The 25,838-nt window shown below is 45.8% G+C and overlaps 1 protein-coding gene across 13 annotated transcripts in view; it reads right to left on the reverse strand.

Annotated features, from left to right (window-relative positions):
* The window catches only part of KIF1B (kinesin family member 1B), a 109,621-nt gene that overhangs the window by 30,185 nt on the left and 53,598 nt on the right, over window positions 1-25,838 (reverse strand). For 12 of the 13 annotated variants that reach the window (XM_048518703.1, XM_048518697.1, XM_048518705.1 and 9 more), the window contains 11 exons: window positions 25,068-25,147; window positions 24,284-24,359; window positions 20,625-20,704; window positions 18,716-18,822; window positions 18,309-18,392; window positions 16,230-16,410; window positions 15,172-15,244; window positions 4,046-4,142; window positions 2,463-2,611; window positions 1,649-1,827; window positions 905-1,042 (listed from right to left, as the gene is read on the reverse strand). In XM_048518703.1, the coding sequence (XP_048374660.1) occupies window positions 905-1,042; window positions 1,649-1,827; window positions 2,463-2,611; window positions 4,046-4,142; window positions 15,172-15,244; window positions 16,230-16,410; window positions 18,309-18,392; window positions 18,716-18,822; window positions 20,625-20,704; window positions 24,284-24,359; window positions 25,068-25,147 (1,244 nt within the window). Of the gene's footprint in view, window positions 1-904; window positions 1,043-1,648; window positions 1,828-2,462; window positions 2,612-4,045; window positions 4,143-9,857; window positions 12,086-15,171; window positions 15,245-16,229; window positions 16,411-18,308; window positions 18,393-18,715; window positions 18,823-20,624; window positions 20,705-24,283; window positions 24,360-25,067; window positions 25,148-25,838 lie in introns of those variants that run through there. The other variant, XM_048518708.1, reaches the window with a different exon arrangement.

Consider the following 25,838-nt stretch of genomic DNA (forward strand, 5'->3'; position numbering starts at 1 on the left):
AAGGTTAAGAATCACTTCACATAGCAAACTAGAACACAAAGGAAAGGGTTACACTTAGCTTCTCTCTCAGAGACACATGTTTTACATGCATGTTTTTTAAAAATGTGGGCAAACACTGAAAATAATGATCCATCCTTCCCGTCTGCTTGCAGCATCAAGTGGTACACTCCAGAATCATACTCCCCACCCATCCATCCACCCCGGTCCCCCAGCATCCAGCTCAACATGCAGGTTCTGTTCTGAAGAAAGGAGCAGCAATGTCAGTGCGGTGCCACCCAACTCATCAGTAAGAGACAGCTGTTTTCAAAGACACTCATGTGCAAAATCAAGCAGCTGCTGAACTGAAGAATGTACAAAAAGGCAGAACCACTCCTTGGCCCAAAGAAATGCCCAATGCACACCAAATTCCTCAGCACATATGCCTCACTCAAAAACCCACAGGTCTATGCTCAGAACTGAATTAAAGCCCTCATCCTGTTTGAACTCCATCTTTGCTTCCAGACTGTAAAGTATGGAGAATCTTATTGGTGTTACTTCCGCAATGATTGTGTCTTTGTGTAGTCTGAAATTGGAACAACCTGCGCGCACGCAGGAAAACACAACAAACATATACAATAGTTTGATCCTAGGAAAGAATCACAACGTTCAGAGGTGCTTTCAAGGTCTTGAATGAGCACAGCCTGACCACAGATGGATCCCACACATTGAGGCACTGGAACAATCCGGTTTGCAAATAAGGCTACTCTTTGAAGCAGTGTTTCCTGCTAATGAGTTGATTTCAGTTACGAGACCTTTTAATCTCAGACATTTCCACGTTTTACCCACAAGACTCCGCTCCATTGTCCAAGTCACTTGGTGAAAATCATTAAAATTTACTCTCCCATCGGGCTTTGTCACCACCTACCTCCCAACCAGCTTGAACCAATGGAACCGGTCATAGAAAGGGTCACTCCCAGTCATGGTGCTCTCGGTCTCTTCCTGGGAATTGGACGCCATTTCGCCTGCCCGGTCATACATCTCCCGCATCAGTTCCAGCCGTTGCCTGAGAAGCGGAGAAAGTTGAAGGACAGCTTTACTTAGAACTGCATTTGACTAGTTTAGTGATGATGTATTGGCCGTCCTAACTAAGATTTTAACTTTTGGCCTTTGTATAATGGTTTTATTTATCCTGTAAGCAGCCTGGAGTTCCCAGTAGCCATGAATGTTTCCCAGGCAAGCCAGCCCACCCATGCAAGAAAAAAGCGGGGAGGAAGCCCCAGTGAGAGAGAAAGAGAGGGATGTGCGCACACTGCTGACCAGCTGGGCTCACTGGAGTGGAACAGTGTGGAGGGAACCCCAAAATAAAGCTCTGCGGAGGTGCAGAGAAGGTGGGAGGGTCTTAGAAGGCGGGGGGGGGGGAGTCCCAGGAAGAAGGTGAAGCCACTCAGATGGTCCCACCAATGGGGAAGCAAAGGACATTGGAATTCCCAGAAAGTGTGGAGTCCTCAAAAGAATGGTGGAGGGTAGTAGGGTGGGCTCATGGGATTGTTCAATTTTTTAAAAAGTTTTTATGTTCATCACCTTGGGAATCCTGATTGGGGAAAATGCAGCATAGAAATGTTTTAAATGAATAAGTAAATAGGATGGCTCTATGGTGCCACTCGCGTACTTGAGTTTCTCAAGGGACCAGTAATGTGTCGCTCCGTTCTTAAGATCCTGGACCTCCACAGCGACCACCGTTCGAGGGAAAGATCGGTCATCTCGGCTCTTTTCCGTCTCAGGGGGCAGCAGCTCAGGAGGCAGCGGAGAGTAGAGCGTGTCCGTCAGCAGAACAAACTGGAATTGCACCTGGACGGCAGCAAGGGGGCGGAAAACGTTTTGTCAGACAAGAGGCCTGCAATAGGTATCCAAGAAAGCAACTCAAAAGCCAGCCCTCCACGGAAGGTTAACTTTGTCAGAGGTGGGAATCTCCTACTGGCCCAAGGTCTCCTCATTCCTGTAATTACAACCAGCCAGGTGCCTCCGGAGTCTCTGAAGTATGACATGAAGGCAACGGCCTCCTCTGTTCATCCCTAGTAACAGACATTCAGAGCTACGCTGCTGCGGAACATGGCAACTCCAGGCAGCTAGCGACCTTTGATGGGTACTATCCTTCCTGCATTTTCAAGTACTATCTAAGTCAGTGGCCAAGGCCGCATCTTACAGCAGTCACTTCCATAAAGTAGCTACATGCACTGGGTACAACTATCTTTGGAGTGTCGCAAACTTTTCTTACGTTAAAAGTACAGCAAAGCAGGGTACAAACACTACCCACCTCTTCCCCCCTGGACAAGCAAGTTGGCACCAACACTCACAAAAAATGTTTGGACTCCGCATCATAACTAATTTTTTCAAGCTCTGCCCAGCTGCAGGCCCTGAATTATCAATGCAAGTCTTGGCAGAGCTGCTTTGCATTTCTCATAAGATGTCTACATACACCTTACCTTCTTTTTCAGTTCCACACTGATTGCGTTGCCTTCCTTCAGATACACTGCATTGCCCCAAAGCTGATCTCTTAAGGAAGTGAACTGGTGAAACTTCCACTTCCTGAAAGCCCACTGGGCAAGCTCGTACTCATGCTGAGTCCAGGGCACTGCAAGAAGAAAACAAACAGCTTGGAAAAATCAGCAACGAAAGGGAGGGGGGCACTCTCTCAAATTACCTGTCTATTTGCAAGTTTGGAACGTATGCCAATTCTAAAGAGAATCAAAGGCAGCAAAACAATAAGAATGGTAAGTGGGAAAACATTTTAAGTTGTGGAAAATGGATAGCTATAGCTTTTCATGGCTGACATCACCTATGAAATCACATCCCACTAAGCTTCTATTAAACTGACAGGACGTTTTCCCCCAGCTCTGTTGGTAGGCCTACGTGTTACTCCAAGCCTACGTGTTACATATCCCAACCCAGTCAACTAGTGATTTCCCTCCTCTATTCTGCCCCCATCTGTCTTGTCTTAGTTTGGAACACTGCATCTTACTTTAATTCAGATCCAACACCCCCAACTATGCTAGAACCAGGGGGCATTCTCACAATACTAGAACCAGGGGGCATTCATTGAAAATGCTGGGGGGAAGAATTAGGACTAATAAAAGGAAACACTTCTTCACGCAACGTGTGATTGGTGTTTGGAATATGCTGCCACAGGAGGTGGTGATGGCCACTAACCTGGATAGCTTTCAAAGGGGCTTGGACAGATTGATGGAGGAGAAGTCGCTCTATGGCTACCAATCTTGATCCTCCTTGATCTCAGATTGCAAATGCCTTAACAGACCAGGTGATCGGGAGCAACAGCCTCAGAAGGCCATGCTTTCACCTCCTGCATGTGAGCTCCCAAAGGCACCTGGTGGGCCACTGCAAGTAGCAGAGAGCTGGACTAGATGGACTCTGGTCTGATCCAGCTGGCTTGTTCTTATGTTCTTAATTAGTAACAGTGGGTTTAACTGCCTTACACCTGGGTGGCCCAGGACCACCCAATTTCACCAGATCTTGGAAGTCAAGCTGAGGAAGTCCAGGGTCCCTATGCAGAGCATAGCAAAACTAACTGTGGTTGTTTCTTGCCTTGAAAACCCTGCGGCACAGGTGTCAAACTTGCAGGGGTGCTGGCAGGGGATGATGGGAACTGTAGTCCATAACATCTGGAGGGCTGCGAGTTTGACACCTATGCCCTACGGCAGTGGTGGCGAACCTTTGGCACTCCAGACGTTATGGACTACAATTGGCCATGCTGGCAGGGGCTGATGGGAATTGTAGTCCATAACATCTGGAGTGCCAAAGGTTCGCCACCACGGCCCTACGGGGTGGCAATAAGTCCCCTGGGACTTGATGGCACTTTCTACAAGTCAGCTGCTATAGGAGCCAAGTTTTGTCTGAAGTGTAGAATAAAAAGCAGCAGCGTCTTTAAATCATGGTCAAGGACTATAACTCTTCAGCACAGTAGGAAATATAACTTCTCCCACCGATGCACAGGTCCTCCCCACCCCATCATTCAAGGCTAGAACAAGGCTTTTTAGCTTGCAGAACTCACCCTCTTCATCCTCCTCCTCTTCCTCTTCCGTGGTCTCAGCAGCCAGTGACCGTGTTTCCACCTGCTTCTGTAAGGCCTGAAGTTTACTCTCATAGTCCTGAGGGGGAAAGAGGAGACACCGTGTAGAAGAAGAGACAGAAGAAAGTGGGAGAGAAAGCAGCCAGGGAGTGGGGGACACACACAAATACTTCAGGAGACCAGAGTGTGACAGACACAGGTAGAGAGCAGTTGTGGAAGAGTTCCCCAGGAAAGAGACCACGTGGTTCCCCACAGTCAGAATCAGGGAACAGAGCAGGCAAGAATGAGATCTTAGAGTGTGAGAGTGGCTGGCTCAGGAACTCTGCATTCTTTCCAGATTCAGAGGTGGCTTGTCCACTTACAATTTTTCAGTTACACAACCATGAAAGTCAGGCACTGTTCCTCCATACAGCAGAATTCCTTCCTCCTTTCTCTGTGTTGTACGCTGACTTTTGCATTTAAAAAATCATTCTATGTATATGTTTTAAATACACAGCTCTGTTATTTTGCCGTCATCCTCTCAAAAGACCAGAAAAAAATCTCAGTCCAAGATACCAGAGGGCAGAAAGACTTAGGTCCCTTCTGCACATGCGGAATAATGCAGTTTCAATCCCCTTTCACAATTGTTTGCAGGTGGATTTTGCTATGCTGCACCGCTGCGAAGTGCATTAAAAGTGGTTTGAAAGGGCATTATTCTGCATGTGCAGAAGGGGCCACAGGCTTGCCAGCCCAGATTAGGAGCGGAGGGTGGAGGGTTGCCTCAGCTGGCTCGCAAACCTTTTGAAACCTCTCAAGGGACCAGGTCCAGCCCTTGGTCACATATTTGACATCTTGGCCTAGGCCGGTGATGGCGAACCTTTTTGAGACCGAGTGCTCAAACTGCAACCCAAAACCCACTTATTTATCGCAAAGTGCCAACACGGCAATTTAACCTGAATACTGAGGTTTTAGTTAAGAAAAAATGGTTGGCTCTGAGGCATGCGTTACTCGGGAGTAAGCTTGGTGGTAGTTGTTGGCTTTGCTTTGAAGCAACCATGCAACTCTTCGAACGGGTGAATCACAACCCTAGGAGGGTTTACTCAGAAGGAAGCCACATTGCCAGCAACCAAGCTTATTCCCAGGTAAAGGATCGCACTTTAGTTCTTCGCATGAAAATCAGTGGGGTTTTACAGCACTTAACAGGGTTACCTACACTGCTTCCCCAAAACTAGGTCTTAGGTTTAATGCTAATAATCGAGCCCAGCCGCCCAGGCCAGCCTAGATGTGTGGGGGGGGGGAGTGATTTTCCACCCCCTGCATGATGAACTCTGTTTGTGCGTGCCCACAGAGAGGGCTCTGAGTGCCACCTCTGGCATCCGTGCCATAGGTTCGCCATCACTGGCCTAGGCTGTGTCAAGCCATCTTCATCAATGGAACAGCAGGTCAGTCAAGATATTGTTTGAATTAGAAGGAGCAGCTTTAAACGCTGAGGTGGAAGCCATCCATAATTCACTTCCAGCCTAGCATGTCCCACCACTGAAAAACAGAGGGCTTTCCAACAAGGATACGCTGCACAGAAGGTCCTACGACTGATAGGAGGTTGGACTCAGCTACTCAAAAGGTCCCACTCAGTTCTGCATTCAAGTGACAGAGGAATTACTGCTGTTTGTGTCGGCCTCATTTCCAAGAGGGCAACAAGAACCTATTCTGATGTGTGTGTTTTTCCTAGATTTTTCAGGAAGATAACTGAAGGAGAATGTGATGTCAGAACGATTTCAGGGAAAACTTTGAGCAAGAATGTCTTATCCTGGTTGTTTGTGCCCCATGAAACAAATCTACATGGTGTGTACTATTCTGAGGGATGTTTTCATTCTTCAGTGGAAGAGGTGGTCTGCAAACAACTCCCCAACGACTCAGGTAGGACTAACAAGCAATTAAAATCTTTCTTCATCTCCTGTTTAGCTAAGAGAGAATCCTCTAAGTGCCGGATTTGAGTCCTGTAACACCTAAGAGATCCACACAATTTGTGAGGGTATAAACTTTGCCAGATATAAGCTTGACATAAGCTTCGTTCAGGAGCCCTGACTCTTGAAGGTTTAAACCCTGAAAATTCTGTGCTACTGGACTAGAATCTAGATCATCTACTACAGATCAAGATGCTGTGCACTGAAACCAAATTCTGAAGATGGTTATGCATAAATGGGAACACAGTTTTTCCTCCTATGCTATACATAAATTCCTTGAAGCTATTAACAAAAAGTGAGAGGGGGCAGGCATGTGGGGGGCAGGGAGGCAGGCAAAGAGAAGGTTTGATTTCCCACACTCCAACAAAAAGACAGGCAACATTTGATCAATGAAAAGAAATAGTCTTGTAACATAAGCCCGTCTCCTGGCAACGGTCTCTGGTTAATCTACAAGACAGCTTAGCTTCTCTGGAGAGCACAGTAGGTTCAATATAGTTCACAGACCCCAAGGGTGAGAGAGTGAATTAGAAATCTTGGCCAAAGTCCAAATCATTTATGTACTTATTAGCCCTCCCCTTTGCAAAAGCTCAGGGATATTTACAAGAAGAGGTGATTCTTAGAAACAGGAGACCAAAGCAAAATATTTTGGTTGTATTAGGCAAATTCATCTGTTCACATGCAGTGATGCCTTGCGTTCCCGTGGTTACTAATTTGGGGTACGGACAAATCTGACCCTCCTCCACTAGACAGACAATCCCTAGTCCATTTTTGGAATGGGTAATAAGAGAAGCTAACTAGGGTTTTGGAATGGGTAATAAAAGGAGTTAACTAGGGAAATAAGAGGTGCTAACTAGGGTTACCAACTTCACAGTTGAAGAGTCTGGAGTTCTCTCAAAATCACAATTGACCTCAGACATCTGGAGGAAATGGAGAGCAGACTCTATGGTTTTTCATTCCCTCTGAGTTCCCCCCCAAGTCTCCCCAGCCCCCCCCCCCCGCCAAAAAAAATCTGTAGGGATTTCCCAAGCAGAAATGGCAACCCTAAATGTAACAGGAGAGTTGGGTCAAAGCACTATTTACATCAATACACTATAACAAGGATCCTTCTGTTTCAAGAAAAACTACTTCCACTCTGGTTTTTAAAAATCTGATGTTGCAAAATCTGTTATTTCTCCCCACCCACCCACCACTGTTCCCCCCCCCCCAAGGCACTGTGAGAGAGGCTTACAAGAGTATTTCATAGTTTATTGAAAGCACTTGTTAAAATGGAAGCGCAGTTCCTTTCACAAGATGCAGTGGCTTGCTCAAAAAACAAACAAAACAGGAATCCAAAGCAAAACCATTTTTGAAAAACAAAATAAACTGACAGTACAAATCCTACCACTTCATTGGAAGAATCATTTCCTCCTTTACAGTAATTACGAACAGGTTTCACACCTGAAAAGTTATTTCAAAGGCAAACTATCTAAAGCATATTTTATGCTATAAAATTTAACAAACAAAAAAGGAGAGGCAGGGTCGAACTGAAAATCTGCTCAAGCCAGTGTCCCAACACCACAAAAACCCTCCCTTCTAACTTTAAACAGATTTCACGATTGAGGGGGAAAGGATTCCAAAAAACAGCTTAAGGGAACTTTTAACTGCATGTATCAGCTCTTGGCAGCTTCTCCCACTAAGGCTATATTTTAAAACAAGGGTGTCAAACTTCAGAAGTTCATGGACTATGATTCCCATCAGTCTGTGCCCACATGGAAATTGTAGTCCATAAACATCTGGAGGGCTGGCGTTTGACACCCCTGTCTTAAAATCTTTTAAGGAAGGCATGGAAGCATCAGAAGCATTCAACACGCAGCATGTGGCAAGTTGCATTTGTGCAATGAAAGCCGTTCCCATGCCTGCTGGAAAGCTCCCAGGAGCATGAAAATTCTGCTTCTGTGAGGGCCAAACCCTCATCCGGTTTATTTAAGACCCCAATGGAGGGAATGAAGCAGGGGGACTGGGGCTCTTAATCCTTACCCCCGTTAGTAATTTCTGTTCTCCTCCTGTGGAGAAAATAATGGGAGAAGCTTTTGGACTGAGAAAGCAGATGACTGAGAAAGGGTTAAGAAAGCCCCCTTCCCTCACAACAATTAGCCCCTTCTCTATCTTCCAAGATGGCTGGTCACTTTAGAATCCTACGGCAGAATGTGACGGTCATTTGCGTGCGATATCTAATTTGGCCCCAAGATCTAAAAATTCTCAGCCTTGCTTCATTGAAGGAATCTGAATGGGACGCATCATAGAAATGCAGGAAGGGACTGTATGGTTCTTCTCTTTTGAAAAAAACAAGTTGGATTGTATTTCATGCCCTCACAGAGATCTCCAGGAAAAAGCCTGCGTCCTTCATCCAGTTGTCCACTGTGAATCAACCAGCACATTTTGCTCTATCCTCAGTTAGGTAGAAAGCTGATGTTATACTACTCTCTGTACGGAAGCGCTATCCTAAGTGTCCCCATTCGCCAAATGCGTAAGTTCACATGGAATTTCAGCAGAGTGAATTGTACTTCTGTTAACAAAAATGAAATGGATAACATAAGCTATTACACAAGAAGAAGACGAAAGCCACAGGAATATTAGAAAATCAAGAATGAGAAGGGAGAAATAATTCTAAGTATATCATTTTTGAAAGGAAGAAAAAGAATTTAAAGGAACTTAACAGTCAACGTTCCAAGTTTTTGCTTACTTCAAGGTCACGCTTAAAAAACACCACGTTGTATGATCTCCGACACAACCCCACTGCAAAGGCTCCTTCTGCCGAACAGAGACCCTCGTCCCCAGGAATATATTCTTTTAAAAAATAGCTTAAAAGGACTGATTCAGACAATACAAAAATTGATTTACAAACAGTTCCAGCCCTCCTAAAATCCGAGGACTCTTGTGGACAAACGCAGTTGTGAAGCAGGCAACCAGAGCTACAGAGCTACCCGCAATCCTTGGGATCACAGCAGCTGTAAAATCGCTGCTGCTCGCATCCCACATGCACGTCTGACACAAGTTCAGCACTACTGAAGGCTCGGGTTGTTTGCCTGGACAAAAACAAATACCTCGTCTTGATCACAGCAGCTGAAGAGGGAAGCTCCGGTCTGGTGCCCATGGAGTCATGATTGCCCAACAGATGTAAATTCCCCCACTGAACCTTGGGAAGCGTTTTGGCCAATAAAAACTACTCAGTGCCTTCACGGAACAGTGGCCATGGCCCCTTGGGAGCAGCCACAAAAGTTATTTTCAAGCCATTTTAAGTGTACAGTGAAGCTGTACTGACCCCATTATAACAAAAGCAAGGAGAACCCCTTCTACTATCACTAATCTTTAGCTATACAACATTAAACACATGATAGCTGCAGGGAAGATCTACATCAGCTACACCCATGGCACAGTTAAGGCACCAGAGAAACATTTTCATTGAAAGAAGGGGTGGGGGCTGCAGCTCAGTGATAGAGCATCTGTTTAGCATGCAGAAGGTCCCAGGTTCAATCCCTGGAAACGCCAGTTAAAAGAGGCCAAGTAGGAGTTGACATGAAAGTCCTGCAGCTGAGATCTTGAACAGCAACTGCCAGACTGAGTGGGCAATACTGACTCTGGTCTCATTCAGGATTAAGTCAGCTTCATATGTGAGGCTGCTGTCCCAGTAAATGCCAGGCCAATTTTAGTAAAACCAAGCAGGAGAAAAGAAGAAGAAGAGTTTGGATTTATATCCCCCCTTTCTCTCCTGTAGGAGATTCAAAGGGGCTCACAATCTCCTTGCCCTTCCCCCCTCGCAACAAACACCCTGTGGGGTGGGCGGGGCTGAGAGAGCTCACCCAGCTGGCGTGCGTGGGAGTGCACAGGCTAATCTGAATTCCCCAGATAAGCCTCCACAGCTCAAGTGGCAGAGCAGGGAATCAAACCCGGTTCCTCCAGATTAGAATGCACCTGCTCTTAACCACTACACCACTAGTCACTCTGCAGAAAGAAGAATTAGTTACACAAATAAAAACACACGTATGTTCATTCCCAGGGGAGCAGAAACCAAAAGAACAGAAAAGGGGCTAGCAGAGTTAACCTAGAAACCAAGAGAGCTGATCTTACAGGAAAAGTTAACAAGATGGATCAGGAAAACAGGAACGCCCCAAAAATTCAGAGCACGGCCTGCAGTACAGAGGTCAGACTCGTGATCTGTATTGAAAACATACAGGCATAATTCAGCCCTAAAAAACAGATTTGTCTTGTTGATTGTCTGAAGGATGACATTACTCCAGAACATTTGACATCACAAAATACAATATTCCCAAACAATAAAACGAAGGTACCCAGGCTGTTGTAGTGCCCTTTCCCCAAAGCCTACGGCAATAGTTGTTGACAAACTACGCATTCCCAACACATTCCATAGGCAATAAGAGATAGGCAGAAGTGTCACTTTTTTGTGCTCTGCATAGAAAGTCACTCAGTTGCTAAGTGAGCATTTGGCACCTAAAGCAGATAGCAACAACTTTCTCCCCCAACCCAGATCAGCACCATTTCCCCTTGTCAACCCTCCAGTGACTCAAACAGTGGTTTCTCTGCTGGACTTGAGGTTAGGAGCTGAGAACTGGCGCCTCATGCGCGGCGGTGTCACGAACTGGCTCAAGTGGTTAGGCTGATCCGTCGGTCTTGCCGGACCGCTGGAGACCGGGATGCTGCCAGGACTAGGGCCTCTGCCCCCGTAACTGCAGTAGGGCTGGCGATGCTGGTGCATGTGGCGCTTCTGCTGAAAAGTTTGCAGATCTTGATTCGGGCGCCCACTGTGAGAATGCAAAGGTTCAGACGAGTCGGACGTTTCGTGGCGAGGGCCTTTCTGCTGACCGTTTAGAGAATTGCTCCTCCAGCGTAGCTGAGTTGACGATTCTGGCTGAGGATTGCTAGGTTGTGGCGGGACGTTCAAAGGCTGCCTCTTAATCTGGACATTGGTTTGACTCCTCTGAGGGCCGTACATGTACCAAAGTTGCTCCGGGTCCGCAGGGAGGGGGGCTGGGTCACACTGGTCTTCATCCTCCACAGCGACTTCCTTCTTGTCCTCCTTCGGAACTTTCACCTCAATGACTTCATCTTCCGTAATGATGATGTGAGTGCCTGGGCTCCAGGAATTTCTGTGTTTCGGGTTGCTCTTGAACGGGAATCGGGGCTTGCGGTTCTCAGGTGGGATGAACCGGTGAGGCACGTTCTGTTGGCGAAGCTGTTTGGTTATTTCCTGTTGCTGCAGGTTCTTAAAACGAAGTTGCTCCTGCCTCATCCAGCGCAAGCGCCCACGCCGGAAGGCAGGATCGTCATCCATCAGCTGGGTAACACGGTCGTCTTTTGGAGCATCACATTTTTTGGCTTTCTGTGTCTTTTCTTCCGTATTCACTTTAATGATGGAATCAGGCTCCTTGATCTTAGTGGTTGCCATCGCTGGCTGGGGCTTTGGTTCTTGGGAGCCTATTAGTGGCAATACCTTCTCCATTTTAAGCATTTTGTTCCTGAGGACTTTTATTTCCTCATCCTTCGTGTTGTTCTGTTTTTTCACTTCTTGCAAAATGTCTTCGAGTTTGTCAATGTGCACCTTGAGGTCGTCCACATCAGCAATGCCTTTCCCGTTCAGTAGGACGTCTTCAATCTTCTCATCGCCAACCCCCACTGTGTCCCAGACGTCTCGGGCAACAGCTCGCCACGAATCGCGTTCGTTGGGGTCTTTCTTCCCATATAAAGTACAAAGCTCTTTCATTTTGACAATGGCCAAGGCCTCAATCTCCTGCCGCGTGTGCCGAAAGTCATTGAGGGCCACCTCATAGCAGATCTCCTTCACAGCTTGGATCTTCAAGTCTGAGACGGTGACCCACTTGGAGTCTTTGCTAAGGCGCCGCCGTTGAGGTATCTGATACATTTTAATAGGTTCTCGCTTCTTCCCACTGCTGGGGAGGCCGCATTTTTTAACAATGGTTTGTAACTTGCTGGGGGGCAGCTTCTCTCTCAGGGAAGTGATCAGCCTCCAGCTCTCCTCACAAGACCGCTTGTCCGAATCATCCCCACTATCAGAGTCCGCGTCCTTTGGAAAACAAAAATCAAGAAGTGGCCCCAAAATAATCAAAATTAAAATTGGGGAAAGAAAGGGAAACACTGAATAAAAAAAAATTACAAACGAAGGGAAACTAAGACGTGAACACACAAATGCAAAGACTAATTTAAGATTCCATTCCCAGGGCTCTAGAATCTTTAATCGTAGGGGGATCTTCAGACATTTCCTTTAAATCCAGTCACAACTACATTTCATGGAATATCCGAATGTGGTCATCCTGGAATATTCCAAGACTTTCTACAATCCAGTCCATGCGAAAAGTGTTAGAAGAACTTAACCAAGTACCTGGTAAGAAGTTGGAAGCCGCACTTGGCACATGCTACAGGCGTGCAAAACCCCAAGGGCATTTTTTTTTTGCCTTGGCTATTACTGCTGAGTTTCTCCGGTCAAGTCTTCCCTCCGTACTGAGTGAACCCAGCAGTCATTGTTGAAGGGTCAGGTGGACAGCCAGAGTTAACACTGGTTAGTAAATGCTGTACACGGAGTGCAGGAAGGCTGAGATTTAGAATCCACTCTACTAGAAAAACAGCCAGAGCAATGTTAAGAGGATAAAGGGCAGAAAAGAAGATTCAGAAGCAGCCACTACAGGTGGTGTTAGAAGTGGTGTGAGTATCACTACAATGGGTGAGAACTGTCCAGATCCGAAGAGGAGCTGCTACAAGCAAGAGAGTTTTTGCATTTGCCATTGGTGTGTTGTTTTAACATCCTTGATGAGTTTCAGTTATCCCACACGTATCTTAAAGATGCGCTAGTCATTTGAAAAACAGAACCACGTGAAGGCCTTCAACTGACTTCTTGTCTCAAGCCCTGCTCACATTTACTGAACTGTGAGAAGTGTTTGGGTTCATCCACTATTAATTAGCTGTATTTTAAAGAATATAATTCCTAAGAAATTACTTTTTTCAAGACCAATCTATGCACAGTAAGATTTAGAAACACTTTCCAACAAACAGCACAGCAACGCATTCCAAGAGTTCCAATCATAAGGGCAACAGACTTGAACTAGTAATTTGGGGTTCTCTCTATCTCATGCAGTGTGCTACTAGTTTCCGTAGGGCTTGTCTGAACAGCCTTGATTCAGATTTAGCCATCCATATGTTCCAGCCATGCTTCCTGGGAGATTCTTCAGCAATTCAGAGGTCAGTGTTTGTTGGGGAACTAACAACTTGACCTATTCATTTAAGGTAGTGTCTCTACTACTGTTTAGAGAATTGCTTAGAATTGCCCAAGGTAAGCCAAGGCTGGTGTTTTAATGAAACAGAGTCCCACATGCTAGAGTGGAAATGGAAGGTGCCCAAACAGAACCCTCTGCATGCGACATTCCAGGTTGTGCCCAGAAAAAAAGAATGAAAGCAACATGTTAACATTACCAGGCCTGGCTGTCACCAGCTATTGCTCTTATGGGACGAATTTGAACAGGCATTTGCTATTAGACAACTTGTTGAACTCCAAAGATTTCTCACACCCTTTCCACCATGAAAGTAATCCTCTAGTAATCCTCATAAGAAACTAGCTCAACAGCAGGGACTTAACTCTTCAATCCCAATTTAAAGACCAGATTTAACATAATATTATTCTTCCTTCACTGAGAATACCCTGAAATACACACACATAGACATTACATCAAAAAGTCCCTGGAGTCTGTAGGAAGTAAGAGACTAGGTGATTGCCCAATCCTGCCAAGTTCACATGGATTTTTTTTTAATATCCAGTTTAACATTTGTTAAGCAGACCTAATTTTTCTTCAAAGGGAAAACACTGCAGTAAAATTTGCCTTGAGGGGAACATCTGAAATTCCACACTTGGGAGGATTCAGCAGCTTTTCAGTTTTTACGCACAGGGGATTGTGTTTCCTCACCACATCTCTTGCAAAGGCCGGCTTGAAATGTCAACTATTACTGCCATCATAGGCCAGGGATTTGGATGTTTTACTATAAAGAGAGATCATGGTTTGAGAAATAATCCCAGGCACTCACTGGTTCCCAGTCAACCTTTTTCAGTAGCCTGATTTCCCTCATCATCCAAATTCTGAACAACTAGTAGCCCCCGATTCTTCTACTTCTCTCCCACATTAGGATTTTCAACCCAGCCAGTGTCTGTTGTCTGTTGTCTCCATGGGACTGGCCAAACCCCAACTGGGCACAAGGACAGTTTTTACTGCTTGCCACGAGGCATGCCGAACCTAGACCCCTGCTCAGGGAGCATGCCCAGTACCCTTGGTGGTCCACTGGGAGATTCACCCTGCTTTGGACCAAGACACTTACACAGCAAGGCTGGGCTATAAAGCTAAAGGAGGGATTTGCTTCTCTCCTAGCAACCATCTGTGCCTCCTTAGAAAGTCTGGCTTCAGCCTAGCCCATGGTGGCGAACCTATGGCACTCCAGATGTTCATGGACTACAATTCCCATCAGATGGGAACTGTAGTCCATGAGCATCTGGAGTACCATAGGTTCACCACCACAGGCCTAGACGTTTTATCACCTTTTATCTACAGGAGCTGTTTGCTTTCCCGCGCCAAGATTCTTGCCCTTTACATAACCCTCATCAGAATGTGCACCGGTCAGATCTTTGCTACGGATTTAGACTACATGCAGGGCACGGGAAGTAAGGGTAAAACATGCACAGTTGCCACAACATTTACAGATTTCATGTTTTCAAAAAAATCCTTGCATACCAACAAATTTAGAAGTCACTTAGCAGCACAAAATTAGTACTTGGCAGTGATTCCAGGTAAACTTCCACACCTACAGTCACCAACAAGGCCACCAAAAATCAAACAAGAGGCAACTGGGGAGTGGCCATAGAGTCCTTCCCTTCTGACCCATTAACAGGACTCTGGTTGTGTACTTAAAAGTAATTCAGTTCAGCATCTAATTGAGGGTGAGCTTTCTATGCTGTCTTGAGGTACCTTTGGACACACCAAGTCAAAGTCAAAACAGCACACTCAAGCCAAGGAAGACTCAATTTTGTGTTCAAGCAATCCGAGTTGATATGATTTCCTCAAGGGTCAAGAGGCAATTTTTTAAAAAGACCATTTTTTAAACATGGACACTTACCAGCCTCTGTTGCTCCAGTAAGAGATCCGCTTCTTCTTTCTCCTTCTTGTACAGAATTTCCATTTCTTGAAGCCTGAGAAAGGAAGGAAGAAGTCAGTTGCACAGATGACCACCTACATGTTGCAGATGAACTGGCTACGGCCACATTTAGAACAGTAATCATTCAATTTAGGAATTTCTGGGTTGACTGCATGTTTGGATCTCCCCAATGTGCTCCATCACAGCAGCCTGGCTGGGCAAGAGCTACCCTCTGACATTCCGTTTTCCTGCATTCAGTCTATCAAAAAACAATCCACTGTGAATCTAGCATGTGTCTCACACTAGGTTGCTCTGCTGTCCCCAGAGGTATTCAGCTGATTCTCAACATCCAGGAAGACACAAGTACAAAAAATGCAGCAAGAACATGATTTCGTCTTGGAAATGAACACAGGAAAGTAAAGATTGAACTGGAACAAATCTACTTTTGGCGGAAATGTGAAACATCCCCAGGCTCCCAAACAGAAGAGTTTGGGTTTTGGGAAGCAGAAATCATTCTCAAGGCAAGCATGGGAGCCTTCATTATTTATGTATTAGGAATGAATACCCCTGCCTTTCTTCATGGTATCTCAAGAACTCACCAGGGTTTCTACTCAACTACCCAGAAGTTTCCAGAAATAGATTTTATCTATATCACTGATTTCATCAGAGGCATACTGGTGCTCACAAAAGATTCTGAAACACACCGACTCCTGTAGCAGGTTAATAAATCAAGACTAAGTTGGCACCTCTTCCAATTATGGAAACAAGTCACGTTTTCTAACATAAACATCACTGTCTGTGCAGGTGGGGAAACAGCTCTGCAAACCACTTTTAAACTCCAAAGAGTAGTTCACTACTATTCCAAGTAGTTTTCTGTAAAGATCCTCCTACTGAGGAAGGCAAACATTACCTTGGGCACTGACCTGAAAAAAACATTTACACATATTCGATGAGCAACAGTTTAAGGAAACAATACTATTTAGCAGTTCAAATGGAAAAAATGTCAGATTCCTAGTTCGAAGGTACCAAACATCCATTACCGTTTCTCCATCTCCTGCTTCATATCGATTCCCTGTTTCTCCAGCAATTCCCGCTGAGCAAACGTCCAGTCGACTGGCTCCGAGGGAGTCTCTGCTGATGGAGTCTTCTCCCTTTCAGCTCGCGCTTGCTCGGGATGGTTGAAACGGAAAACATGGTTTTTACCCATGATGATGCGATTTCCTGGATGAGCAATAAAAAAAGGATTACTACCAAAGGGTTGTTAAAGGAGGACGCTGTATGAGAGTCGCTCTGATTTGCTCAGTCATTTTATCTCTAAGCAGTTCACGACGTGGATTTCCAAGCAGGATAAAAGTCAGCTAGGGATGAAATACTGACACTAATAAAGAGATGCAGACATTCATTATGGGCAACAGTCACTGAAAGTCAGAGGGAGGCGGGGAGGGATGGCCACAGAAGACATGCAGGCTGGACCTCTCTGAAGGATAAGGGTTCAAATACTGATTCTCAATCTCACTGGATTAAAATCTGGTAGCACCTTAAAAGTCCTCGCCAGAGCAACTGGGAGCGGGTTCGACAGAATGCTGTGGTCGCAAAAGCGTACCTGTGAATACTGTCAAACCTCTGAGGAGTCATTGGAGCACATTTTATTAGTTTGTCCAAAATTTAATGATTTTAGACCAAACCTGTTTTTAGGGGATCCCTTACTGGTCCATCCAAGCCTTTTTAATCTTAAATTGAACTATCTTCTGAATACAGAGAATCCCAAGCAACTGGACATAGTGGCCAAATTCTTGCTCACTATTACGAAATGATTTCCTGGTCTCCTCTTTCGCTCTGATGTATGCATTTTTGAAACAGGAGTACCTGTTTCATCTTGTAAAACTGTATTTGGATTACTTAGCTCTGCTATGTTTTAATGCCTAATAAAGGTCTTTGAACTTTGAACTTTGAGAATGCTGTGGTGGACCAGCTAGTGTTTTGTTGGCTGTGGGGGCCAGTCTCTTCCTAGAAGCCCTAGTGGCTTCTGCCGCCGAGCGGAGAAAATATCCCCTAGGGTCGTGGTGGCAAACCTTTGGCACTCCAGATGTTATGGACTATAATTCCCATCAGCCCTTGCCAGCATGGTCAATTGGCCATGTTGGCAGGGGCTGATGGGAATTGTAGTCCATAACATCTGGAGTGCCAAAGGTTCGCTACCACTGCCCTAGGGGGAGAGAAATGCTGGGCGGCCATCTTAAGATTAGGGGCCTTTTTTGGCGGGAAGGGTGGGGGGGAGGGTGATGTGCTTTTCTCCTCTATCTAATCCCAATTACCCTTCTACTCACGTACAATGAAGAAGACAGAGACAAGGAGCACAAGGAACACAGACAGGAGGACTTATTAGTTGAAAAAAACTCTCTAGGAAAGATTCTGGTACAGAGGACCAAGAATTTCATGTACTCCCTGTGAGGCAGGAAAAAATACTGGCTAAAATGGATTCCAAGCCTCGACAGGAAGTGACGAAATTCCTTTTCCAACCTCCCTGAGATGGGGGGGAAATCACCCACCAAGATGCCTTTCGCCTCCAAGAGAAAGTGAGCTTTCATTCACCAGAACATATACACCAGAAATTCTGTTTGTTCTCTAAGGTGCTAGTGGGTTTGAATTTTGTTCTGCTACCTCTGACTAGCTGGGTTACCAACCTGAATCAATCCCACTCTGATACCTGTTCTTCTGGCTCTTTTTTAGCAAGGAAATGCACTCCCCTCTCCTCATAGCCAGCCTGTAAGGTATCTTATGCCAAAAGTCAGCTGTCTGCCAACTGTCTAGTAACTGGCAAGCATCTGGACCTCCTGTGACCACATCCAAACAAGCCCAAGCATTGGCTGATGGCTGTCCAATTGACCCGGCTGTCTACCATGTTAGCCACACCACAGACCACATAGCAACTCTCTCTGGCTTGTCCCAACCACTGCAATCCAAGAGGTCAGGCTCCAGACAGACTTTTTATTTTAGGACACAGCCTCGACTTTCAGAGCCACATTTACAGGTGGGTCGGTTGGTTTTAAAGCCAGTCGTGTCCTTAGTTCTTAGGGCACTGTTTATAGCTTGAAAGACCAGATTGCAACATCTCTTACCTGAGCGGAGCTGGACAGGCTGGATAACCCTCTTGCCATTGACGTAGGTTTCGGAGCGCTCACAAGGTTCCAGAGTAACGATCACTAGAGAAACAGGAGAAGGATAATAAGGCCACGGGTTGTCACACCAAGTGGCACCGCTGGAGAACCTCAACACGGAACTTTCTCACAACTATCTTGAGACAAAACTGCAATGTTGTGAGAGGGGCAAAAACGAGGCAGACCGACCCCTCCCTCCAAGAACACGTTATAAGCACCTCAAATCCTGTGAAAAAAAGGAAGCCACAAAAAGGGCAGAGTTTTGCAAATACAAAATGCAAAGGGTATTCTGCTCACATATGAACTGGGAGGACCCCAAAGGAAAAAAACCCTGAGAGATTTAACCAATGAGCTGCCTGACACCTCACCGTCGCCATGGTGGCTCTTCTCACTCCGGAAGATGCAGTGTTCCTCTTTGATGTGAGCCCCGCTGAGAACAATGTCCTGACGCCGCTCAGCATCCGCCTGGCCAACTCTGTACCCAACAAGGGTATTTAAATGTTATCAAAATATATATATACACACACACATACACACACAGTGCAATAAACCTACGCCAATACTAAGGGATAAAGCAATCTACAGCTTGGTTCTGGTGGGTTTTCCAGGCTGTGAGGCCGTGGTCTGGTGGATCTTGTTCCTGTGTGTAACAGTGTGCAACAGACTTCCCTCTGTGATACACCTCTGAAGATGCCAGCCACAGATGCAGGCGAAACGTTAGGAACAAGATCTACCAGACCATGGCCACACAGCCTGGAAAACCCACCAGAACCAGTTGAATCCGGCCGTGAAAGCCTTCGACAAATCTACAGCTTGTCAAAGGTTTTCAACTCCAATTAGAACGCACAAGAATGGGAATTTATTCCATTATTTATTCCAGTTTCACAAATGATCCTTTGACCTCAGAAGCCATTCTCCTGCCAAAGGAACTGATTTAAGCAGGGAACTCAACAAGCACAAACCCTCCACCGCTACACCTAACAGTGAAGTGGCAGGCTCTTGTGCGGGTGACAAAGGCAGCCTACACAAGGCAGGGGACTCCCCAGGGAGGCAGAAGTAGATTACTCTGAACTAATTAAAAGAGGGAAAAGGAAGCACGTTCAGGCTGAAAATTCAGCCTGATGAAGACTGAAAGTGCCCCAGAAGGGAGAGAATGCTGACAGTAGTTGCGCACCAAAGAGTGGGAAAGGTAGAGGAAAGTAATCAACCCCGGAAGGAAGGCTCCTAATCATCTTTCCCCTCCCACTTCTCCAATGACTTGCAGGTTCTGAGCTTATAATATTCCCGCTAAAAAAGTTGACCAATCAACAAACAGTGCAATTATGACATGGACAAAGAAGGTGGTTCGTGTAGACCTGGGGGAACCATTCATTCTAAAAGGGAAGGGGCCCCCCACAAACACACACAAACACAAAGAAAGGGGAGAGACCCCCCTCCACCCACTGAACATGCTGAACATGCTGAGCTCACACTGTCATAGGATTATGGCACAAGCCTTTACTCTAATCGCTCACAGGCTGAAGGCACACAAAAAGCTGCCGTTCAGATTGCAACCTAACGGGAGGACAGTTAATGAGACCGAGGAAATGAGTCAGTTGAGCAGCAAACCTCCCCACCAATCCCAGCCCCTCTGTTTGGACGGAAATCTGAAATTCAGCTCGGGTGTTTCCCAGCTTTAGAAAAGGCAGGGTCAGTGTTTTTGTGTTTAGGTTTTGTATTATGAACTCAGAGTGTGGACAGGGCCATGGTTCAGGGGATGAGCAAGGCTCCAGATCCAGTCCTCAACATTTCCACTTCGAGGACTTCAGCCAGCAGAACACAGAAAGCCCTTTGCCCAAGTACTGAAGAGAAGCTGGGACAGAAGACCTACTGGTCTGAATGGTCACTGTCAGAAGTTCCATATGCAGCTTTCGCAGGATTCTAATTCCGTTTTCAGCCATCTGCACCACCCACTTCTGAAAGGCCTGGATCTGAACACGGTGTGCAAGCCAAGAACATCTATTCTGTACAATGTCCTTGCTGCTGTTTCCCCCTTCTACACTCATGCTGCACTCCTCTTTCTGAACTCCCCTGGTAATAGGCACTTGGGAAAAGCGCCTGCAATTCCAGTCTGGCAATTAAAGTTAATCCCATGCATGCAAACAAGGACAAGGGTAATTAAATGTGCACTTTGCCAGGCAGCCAACAGCATAGTACAACTTGATTTGCTTTGAGAGAGGAGAGATGGTACTTCAAAGTGGAAGGCATTTATCTATCACAACCTGCCCCCAACCTTACCTGGTGATGCCATCTTTTATGTAGTAAAGCAGACACTCTGACATGAGCGGGTCTTCATTGAGGTTGACCAGATGTGGGGTCTGAAATGAGAACAGCAAATCATAGCCTCTCTTCTTCTGGCACCACCTTTTGCAAATGGACCCAATCCCTTCAAGATCCAAATGCAACCCACAACACGACTCTCCCAGGAAACCAATAACTTCTACAGCATTTCAGCACAGGAGGGAGCAAGATCACAGAAAGGAAGAAAAGTGGGAAACAACAAAACGTCTGATCTACTCAGAAGGCTGACATCCTAGCTGAAAGCCTAAAAACAAAACCAACAGAATTGATCACCTTATAGGACAGAAAGCCACTAGGATCAACCCAGCCCCTGAGTAGGGGTGTTAGGCTGTTCCTGGAAACCAATCAGAGCGCTTGGGAGGGGGGGGGGGGCAGAGTCTTGGGTGAAAAAATTAAAAGGGAAAATAAGACCTCAGCTACTTATTGGAAGTTCCAACAACAGAGTGCCTGATGATTCTTGGAGCTACCCAGAAGTGACCAGGATATTCCATGATAAGATTACTCTTTCATTTCAGGGTAGCTGTAGAAGTCATCAGAAACTCTGTGGCTAGAACTTCTAGTAAGTAGATAAGGCCCTGTTTCTCTTTTTAATTTTATCCACGAGATGATTACATGTGCTACCCCGGCCACAGTTTCTACCCATCAGTCAGCTGCACAAAGGTAGGGAAGGGGTACAATTGTCTGGAGGTCTCCCACCACAGACAGGCAAATGGAAACCCTACCCCTGAGGGATATCTCTTGGGCCAGAAGCCGCCCACTCATCTCCCCACTTCTGGAAACAAAGGAGGTTGGCTTAATGAGGCAGGTTTCACTGTGTGGGGAAAGAGACACCCTGTTTCCTAACCCATATCTCAAAAGGGCTAAAAGAAAACCTGGATGTCTGTCTTTCTTTTTTTGCTACATATAGACAACCAATCTCTTAGGCTAAAACTCTTGATAGAGCCTACAGCTACGACAACGGCTAAACCAACCTTCTTGGGTGAAAATACCCCATTGGAATCAGCAAACAAGTCACATGGCCTTGGAGTGAAAATCTAACCAAAGGATGGAGAGCAAGTACAGATCAGAGAAAAACAAAACAGCAAGACGAAGTGACAAGCCCCCAGAACCCAAATTTCACACAGGTGTGTCTCATTCTAGCTTGCTAACTAAGGGTTTGGTGCTTTTATAGCTACAACTGCCACTTACAGAACACACACAAAGAAGTATATTACAAAAAAACAAAACACAGGAGGAACAGAGGGATAAAAATAGGGGGGAAAGGATGTTAACAAGGAACAGGCATGGACAGGGGAGGAAATGCACCAATTTCCTATCTTCTATTCCACAGGCATAAAGCAGCTATTTCTGCAAAACAGATTCTACACCCAAACCTGGTCAACAGCAAAGGCATCAAAAGAGTCATCAAACAGAGTTGATGGCCTCTGAGGGAAGACCTACAAACCGCATCCAGAGCATGCAGAGAAACAGGGAGGGAAAAAAGAAAGCTGAAAGGGGGGTGGAACTGCCTTAACAGTCTGACGAGCCTAAAAGCCAGAATTTAGAAGGGTCTTGAGTCCAAAGGATCTTCAGCGGGGCCCCTCCGTATGGAAAAAGGCAGAATATCAACCTCTGACCTACATGGATGCTCTGGGCACAATGACTAGGGTGCTGCTGCTAGTTCACATTTTGCCAGCCTTTCAGCCTGAACAAATGGCTGACGTCACCCAGCCCTGGTAGTGACATGTTTTAGAGCAGGGGTCTGCAACCTGTGGCTCTCCAGATGTTCATGGACTACAATTCCCATCAGCCCCATCAATTGTAGTTCTTGAGCATCTGGAGAGCTGCAAGTTGCAGACCCCTGTTTTAGAGGTAACTGTTTTAGAGGCAAAAGTCACCTGACAGTGGAGAGAAAAATGGTTTATTCCAATCACTAGTGCTACAAAATGCCTGTCAAATGCTTCCACTGCATTCACAATCTTCTTGTACGCCAGATTTTGTAACCACCATCAGGTGTCTGAATTGTACAAGGATGGCTGATCCAGTAGCTAAGGACTTTTGGTACAACATGGTGTGGGGTGTCCCTTTCACACATACTGGAGGATGCATCTTTGGCAAGCCAGCTTAATGGCTCCAAGGAGGCTAATCCTGAATTCTCAATAACCAGTCCTGTTGCGAGAGGCAGCTGCAACCACTAGGCCAGTGGTGGCGAACCTTTGGCACTCCAGATGTTATGGACTACAATTCCCATCAGCCCCTGCCAGCATGGCCAATTGGCCATGCTGGCAGGGGCTGATGGGAATTGTAGTCCATAACATCTGGAGTGCCAAAGGTTCGCCACCACTGGCCTAGGCCCTTCTTAGGGAAGCAGAATCAGAGTTTTTGAAAATTAGATCAAATACAGAAAGAATAAAAGGTTGTGCAAAACAGGCTTCCAAAGAGGAAAGCTGAGATATTCTACCTTAAGCATATTATTTCCCTGAATGCATTCACAGCCAGTCATGAACCAGCATGTCACTGACAGGATTGGCCCAGCTGCTGGCAAAAGAAACACCAGACACTTACTAGACAAGCAAGCTAATCCGATGCTCGCTGCCAAATAAACGCTTGCCACTCAAAGTGCTATCCTGTTGGATGGATGCAACAGCGGCTATTTGTGGACAAACTACAGAGGGGATAATGTAACCGCGCATAGGTTCTGACTACCTCAAGGAGGGTAAGCAAGATCTGCAGGTGCAGTCATCTTCAAGGATGGCACAGCACTGATACACAGAGTGGCAAGCTATTTTTTCCTCGCCACCTGGCTGTCTAGCAAGCTTCCAGACATCGCAGCCTGCAAAGCATTTAGGTTAACTTCCTACAGCACATTATTTATTCCCCTCCTTTATACCCTGCCTTTCCCCCCAATGGGGAACATTCTCCCCAACATTCTCCTCTCCTACATTTTATCCTCACAACAGCCCTCTGAGGTAGGCTAGGCTGAGAAGGAGTGGCTGGCTCAAGGGCACCCAGGAATCCTCCCTGGCAGAGTGGGGAATTGAACCTGGGTCTCCCAGAGCCTAGTCTGACACTCTAACCACTATACCACGCTGGCTTTTATTAAACATCAGCAATTAACACCAACATAACTAATGAAGGGCATGATTTCTGGTCTACGACAGAAATGAATGAAGGATGATGAAGGATGCGGCAATTTTCTATCTCATGATGAGACTGTCCAGAAGATTTCTTTTCTTTCCAATGAGTGTAACCTTATTAGAGACAGGAGAAGCTTGCTTACAACAGTTCCGACAGCTTGGAACCAAAGATGCCTGTCTACATGCAAAAAGAACCTTCTGTTTACAGAAAGGGCATTTTATACTTGCTCCGAGTAAGGAAAAAAAGAGACTGACCCAAACGTATTCTTCACCTTAGTCAAAGGGAAGCAGGAGAATTGTTCTCAGAACCAACAAAGGATTGTGCACGTCCACATGCAGTTCTTGGGCAAATATTCACAGAGAGGCATTTTGGCATGACACTTTTAGTGTCTGAGGCACAGACAAAACCTACCCTAAGAAGCACTGTAATAAACAAGACTGGCCAAGTATTGACAACCTTAGTGCAACTGCTCTTCGTACCTTTTTAGGTGAGAAAACTCCAAGGGTTCCTCCGTCTTCCCGAATGGCAACTCCCATCTCAGCCAGCAAAGCCTCTCTGCAGAGAAAGGAAAGAGCACAGGAAGTCACAGAAGGCCAACTTATTATTCAGCTACAGAATGCTGGGGGCTTGGGTGTCCAATATGTACCTGAGAGTATATAATCACAAAATGAAGGGACATCAAGACATTCAAAAGCTACCAATTTGATGAGTTATCTAGCAACAAATCATTCTGTATACAGCGCAGTTAAGGACACTCCCGATGTAATTTCTTACACCCTTCCTTCAACCCAGGATAATGACGAAAAGCAGTAAGAAATCAGTGACTTTGGTATAGGAATGGGGGGCGGGGGGCACCCCTACCAAGTCTCTTCCCTGTTTCTCTGTACCTGTCAAAGTAAACTTCCAATTTCTAGCAACTACCTTTTAAACTCACGTCCTTACTGTATACACTTGTCCAGTCTTCCCCCGGCCTCATCACATTTTTAATCTGTCTTTTCTCTTCTTCCCTTTGTATTAGTCAAAGATCCCCTAGACGCCATGGTGGCGAACCTTTGGCACTCCAGATGTTATGGACTACAATTCCCATCAGCTGCCCTTCCAACCCACTGACCCAATTGGCCCATGCTGGGAAGGGAGCTGATGGGAATGTAATCCATAACAGTCTGGAAGTGGGATGCTCCTCCACCACTGCACTAGAGAGTGCTGTCTGAGTCAGATGCCTCAAGAGCTTCAAAACAGAGATCCTAATTTCTCACGCCTTACCTCTCCATCCTGATGGCCTCCGTCTTCCGCAGCTTCTCTTCCCATGTCTCATTCAGCTCTGCAATGATCTTCTCAGATTCCTGCAAGAGAGCCCACCAAGTGAAATAATGCAGGAGGTGAAATGCAAGTTGCCATGTCTTTTTGACATGAAAAACTTGGGTGCTATGAAGTGGCAGCAAGATGCAGATAACTCCTTAACAGACCGCGTAGCTTGCATCTAGAAGACGCAGGTGCAGTTATTGGTTCAGCCATGACTATTTATTTATTCAGATTTTGATTGGCATCTGGCCCTGGTCTTTTCATAAGACAGCCATATTTCTAAGGTTAGCAATGTCAGGGGCAGCCTGAACCCTCTTCCTGAACACCATTCATATTTCCGAGACTGTAAAAACCACAGAAGTTCGTTCAAATACTCTTGTCCCGTCTGTACTCAATAAATTTAAGACCTTGTAACGTTTCTGGTCCCAAACAGTCAATGCCCTTTGTTCAGACAGCTGAAGTACAGTTATACCCTTCAATAAGTCTTCTAGTTAAAGCAGTAAACAACAGCTTGCAGTTTTCATTAGGATCCAAGTCAGTTTTAAGAGATTTTTTCTTTACACATCAGGCCTGTTTTTGAGATGGTAAAATCCAGACATGAAAACGGATCGTGCCACCTTGAACAGCAGAAAAGGCTCCAGTTTTCTTTTTTTTTAAAGGAGAGAGGAGAACATATAGTTCCTTGAGAGGTGGGTCCGGAATCTGCAACTGACCTAACTGGTGGAAAACGCT

Source organism: Sphaerodactylus townsendi, linkage group LG16 (genome assembly GCF_021028975.2).
Source record: "Sphaerodactylus townsendi isolate TG3544 linkage group LG16, MPM_Stown_v2.3, whole genome shotgun sequence".
NCBI lineage: Eukaryota > Metazoa > Chordata > Lepidosauria > Squamata > Sphaerodactylidae > Sphaerodactylus > Sphaerodactylus townsendi.